General features: G+C 59.4%; 5 protein-coding genes across 5 annotated transcripts; 3 read left to right on the forward strand and 2 right to left on the reverse strand.

Annotated features, from left to right (window-relative positions):
* Positions 1-323: 323 nt before the first annotated feature.
* Positions 324-629, reverse strand: SPRG_13625 (hypothetical protein; the record flags this gene model as incomplete). Its single annotated transcript, XM_012353078.1, has 2 exons — positions 324-381; positions 472-629. 2 exons carry the CDS (start codon positions 627-629, stop codon positions 324-326), a joined length of 216 nt encoding a protein of 71 aa, XP_012208468.1.
* Positions 630-1,073: 444 nt separating this feature from the next.
* Positions 1,074-2,651, forward strand: SPRG_13626 (hypothetical protein; the record flags this gene model as incomplete). The annotated part of the gene is made up of 1 exon (XM_012353079.1): positions 1,074-2,651. The coding sequence occupies one exon, from the start codon at positions 1,074-1,076 to the stop codon at positions 2,649-2,651; it is 1,578 nt and encodes a 525-aa protein (XP_012208469.1).
* A 688-nt stretch (positions 2,652-3,339) lies between these two features.
* SPRG_13627 (hypothetical protein) lies at positions 3,340-4,993 on the reverse strand (the record flags this gene model as incomplete). The annotated part of the gene is made up of 2 exons (XM_012353080.1): positions 3,599-4,993; positions 3,340-3,570 (listed from the first exon to the last, which is right to left on the reverse strand). Exons 1-2 carry the CDS (start codon positions 4,952-4,954, stop codon positions 3,340-3,342), a joined length of 1,587 nt encoding a protein of 528 aa, XP_012208470.1. The 5' UTR covers positions 4,955-4,993.
* A 764-nt stretch (positions 4,994-5,757) lies between these two features.
* Positions 5,758-7,461, forward strand: SPRG_13628 (hypothetical protein; the record flags this gene model as incomplete). The annotated part of the gene is made up of 6 exons (XM_012353081.1): positions 5,758-5,870; positions 5,913-5,982; positions 6,032-6,096; positions 6,136-6,185; positions 6,229-6,456; positions 6,503-7,461. The coding sequence occupies 6 exons, from the start codon at positions 5,758-5,760 to the stop codon at positions 7,459-7,461; spliced, it is 1,485 nt and encodes a 494-aa protein (XP_012208471.1).
* A 274-nt stretch (positions 7,462-7,735) lies between these two features.
* Positions 7,736-9,751, forward strand: SPRG_13629 (hypothetical protein; the record flags this gene model as incomplete). Its single annotated transcript, XM_012353082.1, has 7 exons — positions 7,736-7,845; positions 7,892-7,961; positions 8,014-8,081; positions 8,131-8,180; positions 8,237-8,432; positions 8,588-9,282; positions 9,708-9,751. 7 exons carry the CDS (start codon positions 7,736-7,738, stop codon positions 9,749-9,751), a joined length of 1,233 nt encoding a protein of 410 aa, XP_012208472.1.
* Positions 9,752-10,137: the final 386 nt, after the last annotated feature.

Genomic DNA, 10,137 nt, shown 5'->3' on the forward strand with positions numbered 1-10,137 from the left:
ATGTGCGCATCGAGGGCCAGCGCCCGGGCCTCAATCAGCGGAATACGCGTCGTAAGGTACTTGATCTTGTCGCGATGAGCACGAGCAGTAACCGGTCCGCCGTAGCTCATGTCGAGCTCAAGAAGTGACGACAACGGGATGTCGTCAGGTGTGCGCACGGCACCGAGAGCTGGATGCGACGTCCAATCACGCCACGTCATGCGCTTCAAGCCGAGTTGTCGGCGGCACACGTTGAAGACGTCGCGCCGGGGTTGCCCCGTGAGAAGCATTTCTCGTAGATCCGACTGCGCAGCCTCCTCCGTTTCGCGACGACGCCCCGGGTACTAGTTGCCATTCGGTTGGTACACCCACGCACGAAAGAGGCCCGATTTGGCCTCTCTCCTAATCGACCCCCTCGCGGATGGCGCAGCCTTCGGTGGAGTCTCAATATTGGGCGGCGAGGCAGCGGCCTCGTCGCCTGGCAACACCCACGCGGCTCCAAACAGAACGCTGCCGGCGAGCAGGGCTTCGTCGCGGCTGTCCTCGTACGGCCCGTACTTGGCCTTCATCTTACCGCGCTTCACTTCCTTGACGTGGGGTCGGTACTTGCGTTTGGACGAGCAGTACGTGACACCACATTTGGCGCTCATCGTCGCGGCGCGAAGTGTGCAATTTCAAATAATACATCCGGTTTCTTATCCGGTAATTATGTATAGAAGAGGCTAAATGTCGTAAATTTGGCAGTCGCACTGGCTCAAATCTTCGAACTGTGCTGCAGCATCCCTTGCACCTCTCGTGAGGCATAGCGCACCGTATTATGTAAGTGTAGTACTGCGTGACAAGGCAAACGTTCTTATGTATAGAATCTTGCTGGTCACCCTCCCAATTTCGATTTATATAGGATTTGAGCACCGACACCGTGCAAAGGACCCCTAGCCCGCTGTGACTAATATTGTCAATACACTAGACATGTAGAGAAAATATCATTTAGTCACTACACCAATTTTCAGCTCTCAACTCGTTGCAGGGAAAAAGTTCCAAAAGTTGGGAGATTTGGCCTTCTCCTCGCCGTTCCAGCTTGTACTAGTATCACGATGCTGTTCCCGCCCAACCTCATCCAGCTCATCGCGGTCCATGTGCGCGACGAACGCGACTTGCTCGCACTCCTTACCGCACTCCCGCCAACGCTTCTCTCGGACCCGCTGCTTGCGTTGCGCGATCTACTTGGCGCTCGCAAGGCAGGACACCTCAGTCTGCACACGTGCTTGTGGCCCAAGCTCAAGCCCATGGATTGCCGCACGCCTAGGATCGACGACGCCTTGGTCCGGTGCCTTCCACTGTACGCGACCCTCGTGCTGTACAACTCGAGCAACTCTGCCGATATCACGACGACGCTGCCGTCGACACTCGCGATCAAGTGGAAGATGCGCCTCTCGGCGCTGACCACGCCCGAGATGGCACCGTACGCGCCGCACTTGGGCCACGTGCAATTGTTTGTCGCCAACGACGATGCGCCAACGAGCGAAATGGTCGAGGCCATTGCGTCGCTGCCTCGCTTGACGTCGCTGGATCTTTTGTGGGACGCACCGACGCCCAGCGATCTCCTCTTCCTGCTGCGGGGCATCCTCGCATCCCCATCCATCCGAGCCGTGCAACTGCGTATGGGCCGCGACACTACAGCGTTCGATGGTCCGTGCGTCATGGCACTCACGCAGCTCCTCACGTCCAAGCTGCACACGCTTGCGTTGGTCGGTGTCTCGCTGCCCGCGTCGCTGACGGCGCCCTTTGTGCAAGGCGCTCGGTCGAGTCGCACGCTGCGCGCGTTGACACTGCAAAACTGCAGTCTCTGCAATGACATTGCATTGCCGCAAGGTGTGCCGTGGCCACGCTTGCTCACGTCCCTCCACCTCGAGGTCGCGGGCACCACCGACGTGGACGCGCTGGCGATGGCCCTCGCCGACACGTCGTCGCTGCAACGTCTGGACCTGTGCGCTGCCGTCGACGGGCGCATGTTGCCTCGTTCGTTTCTTGCACAGCTGGCGTCGCTCAAGCGCTTGCGGCACTTGGGCATCTCGGGTGTGTCGTTCGAGGCCCCCGACGCGCTGTGTGCGATCCTGCCACAGCTGCACTCGCTCCACCTCGATGCAAACGACCTCCAAGACGCTGGTCTCCGCGCCCTTGCACGTGCACTACCGTCCTGCGATCGCCTCGAGTCGCTGTCGTTGCGCGAACAAGGCGCCACGGACGCCAGTGTCCTCTTCGTCGCCGTCGCGTTGCAGCGCGCAGCTGCCCTCCGTGTGCTGGATCTCGAGCACAATGCAATTGCGTGCGTGGGGGCAATGGCCCTCTGCCGCATCGCGTTTCGCTTGAAGAAGCTCAAGCTCGGGTACAATAGTATCGGGCAGCGCGGCGCAGTGGCGCTGAGCCACGCGTTGGCATCCGCGGACCACCTCCAAGTCGATCTCAACCTCATGTTCAACCCACTCACGCGCGACGGGGTGCTGGCGCTTGTCGCCGCCATCGAGCGAGCGACGTGCCGGACGGGCGTTCTCTGTGTCTACGAATGCGCCGTCGGGACCGCGCTGGAGAAGCAGCAGTGCGCCGCAGCGATACGCGCCCTGACAAAGCCGCACATGGCGATCACTGGCATCACCGAGGGGATGGCCAACTAGAGAATGAATAAATCGTATCATATATTTGACTGCTTGCTCGATAAATGGAAATGGTTTCGCGACGCGTTGATGGGTGTAGCGCATCGAAACGTGACGAGATGTTTGGATCAAGGGCCCATACACTGTTTTTATGGACCCTTGTGTTGATGTACAGTGTGTAGTACCGGAATGTAGTACAAAATAATGCACCGTCAAAGTATTTTTTTGACACGTGAGCAAATTTTGGTCTCACGTCTTCACAGAAAAGGGTGCATTTACGCCAATAAATGTCCAGGGATGCCGCAAATCACCACATAAACCTCTGTTTCAATCACTAGCGACGTGTCGTGGGCCGTTGAAAAGGATCCCCGCGTTTTCCTATCAGTACTCTCAAAGGGCCAAGGGGCGACTCTTGCCGAAAATGACGTGGCAGCGTGAGCATCCAGTGATATTCCTCCACCTTCTAGTCCGTAAATAAATTGCAGGCTCTTGTGGGGAACCACCACTCGATCCATCGACGTCAACGATGTGACCATGTGTCCACAGCGCATGCTACTGCAGTACACCGATGAGAGTGCACGCTACACGCTTTTATGGACAAAGTTCTCTCGACACGACGCACCGTCCCCACATGAAATGCACAAGTTGTCATTACTCCATTGACACAAAACCACGCCGAGTAAAGTGTATCGTGCAGGATGGAGGATCCCTAAAACATAGCATCGGGCTCCTCAAACTGCAGCATCGACTGGTTCGGGAGGCGTGCGATCGCTTGCCGACACGCTGCCACGTCATTGGGCCGGTCGCGACCGACTGTGCCAATGACAACGACGGCGCCGCCTTGAAAAAACGGCGAGTGCGACAGGCCCGAGACGAGGGCGAGCACACCGCGGCGCTTGATGGACGTGTACATGAGTCCGACTTGGCGGAGGTGCCGCGCCTGGGGCAAGGCACGCGCGGAGGCCGACCGCGCCGTCAGCTCCAATCCCGTTGTCGTTCAAATCGATCGCGTCGAGCTGACCGAGCAGGCGGCTCAGTGCGATCGCGCCGTCCGAGCCAATCCGGTTCTCGCTCAGATCCAACGCGCGCAGCGAGGTGGGCGCGCCGTTGGCAATTGCAATCGCACTTCGGTCCGTGCACTTTTGGCTAATGAGATGCAGCGTCTGCAGGTGGTGGCAGGCCGGCAAGGCGGCCGCGAGCACGCTGACGCCGTCGTCCTTGAGCTTGTTTTCGTAGAGGTAGACCTGCTGCAGGCGCTGCAAGACGAGGCTGAGCGGCCGCCACGATTCTCTCGGCAGCGGAAACGAAAAGAGCTCGAGCGTGCGCAGCGACGTCAAGGTCGGAAGGGTTTCGCTAATGAAGCGCGTCGCGGCCAAGTCTTCGTCACGCTTGTGCTGGCCGGGAAAGAGCACGGAGAAGCGCAGTGTGTGCAGCGCCAGATGGGCCAGCGACGCCATCGCTCGGTCGAGGTCGACGCATGGGATGCTCCAGAGCTCGAGCGTGGTGAGCGACTTGGGAAAGGCGAGGCGGCGCTTGAAGAGCGATCGCGCCAACACGACGCTTCGCAGCACGAGCGTCTCGAGCGTCTCGCAGCGCGCGATCGCATCCAAGAGCGCAAGCACGCACGCTTCGTCGATGGCCTTGAGGTCGTGCACGGCCATCGACCGGACAGGCCGCGTTGTCAGCCATGGCTCAAGGAGCGCCGTCAGTGAGGCTGTCCAGTTGAGGCGCGAGTCGAACGAAAAGCGCAGGGCCAGCGACGTGATGGGCGTCGCCGTGATCGCCTGTAGCAGCGTCGCAAACGCCTCGTCGCTGCGCGTCGACGGCCAAAACACATCGATCGCCTCGAGCCGCGGAAGCGATGCAAGGCCGTGGGCCAGCGCCTCGATGGACCAAGCGCCATCGCGCAGGTCCAGCGACAAGGACGTGATCGCGTCCGGCCACTGCTGCAACGCAGTCATAAACGCTGTCGGCGACGAGAGATTGGTGAGCTCAAGACGCGTCGTGCGTGGCATCGCATATGGAAACCCAACGACCTGCAGCCGCAGCATCGGAAACAGCCCAAGACACGTCGCGATATGGTGCGCGAGGTCGTCGTCCACCGACGCGTTCGACAAGTCGAGCGTCGGCCAGAGGCGCACGTCGCCGGCGGTCGCGGCAAGCCGCCCAGCGCGCTGCGCCGCCATGAGCGCGAGAAGACTCGCGAGAGGCGGAGAGAGAAGACGCGGTGGCAAGGCCTCGAGGTACGCGCGCACGTCGGCCGGGCGGTCGAGGAAGATCGCAATGTGCTGCCACACGTCGCTCGGCGCCGCCAGAGGATCCATGGGTCGTCCTGCTGGCGTCAGCTCGGGTCGAAATATCAGAATATTCCTCATTCAAATATTGCGTGTCGAGGCGCACTTATATTGGATACCGTCTGTGAATATGGATACGATTTCCGCCAATGGGGTCGCGCGCCACCATGCTTTTTATCCAATCCACGGTCGCCTTGGGTCATTTTGAACCCTGCCGAGCTCTGCGACTCCTCCTCCTCGCCTCGACATCCATGCAAATGGTACTGGAGCCAAGTGCCGGAGTATCGCTGCGTGAGGACAGCAACGTAGACGGAGGTTGTCGTTGTTGTCGTCGTCTGTGGGCGATCGTACAGTACAATACAGTACATGTATTGCATCGCTCGGGCGCATGGATCGCTTCACCAACCCACTACCGTGGCACCTTGGCAACTCGACGTGGCAACGCGTCTGGGACGACGGCGAGTTGGCGTGCATGTCATTACCACGCCGCAAGCCAAATGGCCGCAAGCATGACGCTTCGGTCGCCTTGATTTTGCCAGCTTTCCAACGAGAGCCGCCGCACAGCGATACAGTGCGTCTGCTGCTTTCGCATGGGCGAATGATCCACTACCTTTATTTAGTAGTTGGTGGGCGCTGGTATCGTCCTGGTTGTCACGACCGGGGCAACCAGCTTGACCCGAAACGTGAATCTTTCGAATCTTGGTTCAACTTCAACAACGCACCTCTTTTTGAAGGTGCGCTTCTTTGGAGTATACCATTTGCGTCAAATCCGCACCGATTTACGCAATAGGTGCGCCTATACGAGACCATTGCGTTGGTTTCAGCAGTTTGCCATGCCCATCGAAGCCATCACGTCCGTCCTCATCGGCGCCTGTGTCGTCGCCGGTACCTTGCTCGATGCAGAAGGCAGTCGCGAGAGCAACCGCTTGCACTTGCGCGCGTACCGGTATGCACTTTGACCATGACGCGTCTGAGCCTCGACGCGTAGCTGGCAGCGGCTCGGCAACTGGCTGCCGCTTGGCATCGCCTACGCTGCGTTCTACATGGCGCGCTACAACGTTCGCTTGTCGCTGTCTCCATGCGTCGCTCCTCATGCGCTGGCTCTAGATTGCCGCAGGCAACGTCGCGGCCCTTCGCGCCCAGCTGCACTTGACGACCACCGACATGGGCTGGTACGAGAGTCTCGCAGCGCACGTGCTTAGCCCATGTAGGGTCATTTCGGCCGGTTCGTGGACGTACGCGCTCAGCGCTCCGCTCACGGGTACGGCGCCATCTCGACGCGTGTGCCATGTTCGTGGCATTAGGACACGTGACCGATCGCATTGGCGGGCAGCGCGGGATGGTGCTCGCGTGTGCTGGCGCCGGCGCATGCAACCTCCTCTTGGGCCTCGCGTTCTCGCACGGCCGCGTGTCCGAGGCCACGTTCTGCTTCCTCTTTGCTCTGAACCAAGGGTTCCAAGGCTTTGGCACGGCGGCCGTCGTCAAGATTAACGCCATGTGGTATGGACCCAGCGAACGCGGTCTCTTCTCGGGTAATGCCATCGACAATATTGTGCACAGGATCAAAAACGGTGCTAGGCATCTTTAACATGCTGGTCGTCAGCGGCTACTACCTCGCGCTCGGGTCGGGTGACTCGATCGTGGCGACGTTGGGGTGGCCGTACCTCTTTTACATTCCAAGCCTCTTGCTTGGCGCCATGGGCCTCGTGTCGCTGCTCTGGATCCGCAACAGCCCGCCGACGTCCGAAGCACCGTCGATGCCGTCGACGACGCCCTTTTGTGACACCCAGCACAGCGGCCTCCTCTCCCTTCTACGCAACCCGACCGTGTGGGGCTACCTCGGCGCGATCTTTTGCCTCTCGTGGGCCCGCGACGGTCTCCTCAACTGGATGTACTCGTACTTTGATGCGGTGCGCGCGTCGCCGTTATCGCCAAGTGACCATGCGCTCCTTGGTGGTGCGTGGACACTCGGCGGCTTCGTCGGCGGTGTCCTCTGCGGCTGGATCTCGGACCACCTCTTCCGCGGCCAGCGCATGCCACCGATCGTGCTCTTCTCGGCCATGCAAGGCATGGTTGTCTACGGCATGTACATGGCGGCACCCCACGTGTCGATGGCCGTGCTGGCACTTCTGCTCTTCGTCGCGAGTGTCTTTCTCCTCGGAAGCTACACGATGCTCAGTTATACGATTCCGACCGACTTGCCCGTCGAGATTGCGGCCAGCGCCGGCGGCCTCTTCACGACGGCCGCCTACATGGCCACCGGTCTCTCGGGTGTCGTCATGGGCGCCGTCGTGGGCGACTACGGCTATGACTTTTGGGTGGCCTCGCTCGTCTTGGCGTCGATCGCATCGGGCCTCTGCACGTACGTCGGCGCGCAGTATGCACGGTCGCATGCCAGTCTTGCATGCGAGACCGAGTGCACGCCACTGCAAACAAAAGCCGTCGATCGCCGGCGCGCGTCGCTTGTCAATACACAAGGCGACTTTATCGCCGTGCCGATCCTTGATAGTAGTACAAAGGAGGTCACCGAGACATAAGTCGCGTTGCTATCGCGCGCTAGGGACTTGCTAGCGTCGATGGGAATGCGTGAACTAATATATGACGACAACTATCGGTACCCTCTTTTGCTTGGAGAAATGCGTGGTGCTGCGATGCACTCTGGTGTCGCCACTGACGCCACATGGCGTTGGATCCATCGAGTAGCTTGGGACGCGTCGCCGGATTCGCTTGGCGGGTGTTTCGACCTTCGATATCACACACATCGGATTCACTCGTGCATCTCTGTACTGGCGCCTTCGGTAGCAAGAAGGCATGGTCGTCGTCGCTCGACCGTTCACCACCAGCACGCGTCGTACACGCACCGAGACGCTGTGCGAGATGATGCTGTGCGCCTCGAAGCGCCACCATCGCTGGCTACCACGGTGCGACCTTGGATTCTACGTTCTTAGAGGCAGTGGTGTCTTGTAGGCTGGATCGACCGGCCACGGTGGCCCCCATCGCCGTCGCGATCATGACGATTCAAGTCGTCCGCGCTTGTGTACACCTCGTCTTGTAGTCCCATCGAATGCGAGCCAAGGTGTCTTGTCTAGCTCGGGTCGCTGCCCACTGACGCAACCAAGGTGGTTGTCCCGTCGCTGACGCAGCACGACCTTAGCTGGTACGACGAGGCCATATCGACGCAACTATGGATGTTCTGCGCGTGCTAGGATCGTGGGCTTTGGGACGTGGATTGTCGCAGCGACTGCGCCATTTGCCGGTTCTCGCCAGAACCTTTCCGAAGCACAACCTCTAACCAGTGTCGGTTGGGTGTAGGTCACGTGACCGATCGCGTCGGCGCTTCAAACGCGGTGGTCGCGTCGTGTCTCGTCGCCGGCGTGACGTGCCTCCTGCTGAGCATTCTGCTGACGTCCGACGGCTTGTCCAAAGCCGTGCTCCTCTACAGCTATGGTCTTCTCTCGGCGTTGCAAAGTACCTCGACCTGCGCGCTGGCCAAGGTGGGCGCGACGCGGTACGAGCGACATGAGCGGGGTCGACTCGCAGGTGCGCCACTGCAGAGGCTGTGTGTACATTGAATTCTCTAGGGTTGATTGGTGCGATTGGACTGTGCACCGAGTACGTCCTCGCCACCGCCCCGCTGCAACGTCTCGTCAGTTCTGCCAACAGGGCGTCGTGCCTTCTCTCGGCCGCGAGTCTTTTCTTTGTTTTCCTCGCGACAATCGCGCGGCTCGGCCGCTGCGATGCGCCGCCACCAACCGCCGACGAGCCGCTGCAAGGCGCTTTGACACCCGCACTCGGCGTCAACGGCCTTGGCGAGGTCCTCCGACTCGAGTCGTTGCGTGGCGTTGCACCAGCGGTGGTATGTCTTTTCTACGCCAGCGATGCACTACGGACCCAACTGCCAATATACCTGCCATCCACTACGGTCGGCTGGAAGGATGCGTGGAGGCTGGGCAGTGTCATCGGTGCCATGGCGCTTGGTGCCCTCAGTGACGTTGCGTTTGAATCGCAGCGCGCGCCAACGATCGTGCTTCTCTTCCTCGTCCAAGCGGTTGGGATCTACCTCGTGTGTGCGCTGGCACCGCACGTGACGTACACTGCGTGGCTCGTCACTGGCGCCAGCGCGCTTCTCCACGGCAACATCGTTCTGCTGTGGCTAACGTGGCCCATGGACATGCCGCCGGAAATGGCTGCCAGCGCCAGTGGAGTCCTCACCACTCTGGGGTGCATCGGAGCTGGGATCGCATCGATGGTGGTCCATTGCTTGGCGGATACGCACATGTGCCTCGTCGCGCTGCTCGCAGCGTGCCTCGCGGGCAGCGGCAGCATGCTCTGCGTCTACCTCGTCGCGCTCTACCCACGTCACCAAACAGATGAAACCCTGCCTCTCTATCGACGTCGTCGTAATGACGTGGGCTCCGTCCATGTATCCCGCCGCGCATCATTTTAGGGTCTTGCCACACCACATAAATTTACTAGTATCTCCTACCGTAAATCACAACATACTAGTTCAAGCACAGTCCAAATGATCACTTTGGAGCAAAATACTTCTTCGCGTGAAGTGGTGCATTTTCATTTATAGAAGCATGCGCAAGAGGCAAATGGACCCACTCTTCATGATATCGGCCACTCCGTCCTCGGAGGGTTAAAAGTATCTCTTTTCCTCGCGCGAGCCAAAGCTCATACTATGTCAATTACTGTTGTCAATATTACCCAGCACAATCCATGGCATGCGGAGGTGGGTGAAAGCTGCCATTCGCTACCGAGACCAGACTCGCTCATGCAGTTGTACGACCGCTCCTCACGACCTTTGATGAAGGCGTCTCCTGATTGTTCTGTGCACACAACATCTAATAACCAGAAGCGGTTGCTATTGTAGCGAATAAGACACGTAATTTAGCTCTGCAAAAAAGAATCCCACGAATCCAGTTGTCACAAAAAGGCCATTTAATTACGACATCGAAACAATTATGAAAAGTTCCGTCCATCGCGTGTCCTCGTCAAACGACAATGCTAAAGTCGAGTGGCGCGAGCGTCGACAGCCACGTCATGTCGCTGTCGCTGCCGTCCAGCAGGTCCGCGCATACCGCCCAGTCGGCCGCGTCCACGCTCATGTCCTCTTCCTCGTGCTTGATCGCATCCGATCCAAAGAGGTCCTCGAGGAGGTCGAGCGACGGAAGCTCCATCACCGAGAGACTCTCGACTATCATCAGTGG

Source organism: Saprolegnia parasitica, assembly GCF_000151545.1.
Source record: "Saprolegnia parasitica CBS 223.65 unplaced genomic scaffold supercont2.114, whole genome shotgun sequence".
NCBI lineage: Eukaryota > Oomycota > Saprolegniomycetes > Saprolegniales > Saprolegniaceae > Saprolegnia > Saprolegnia parasitica.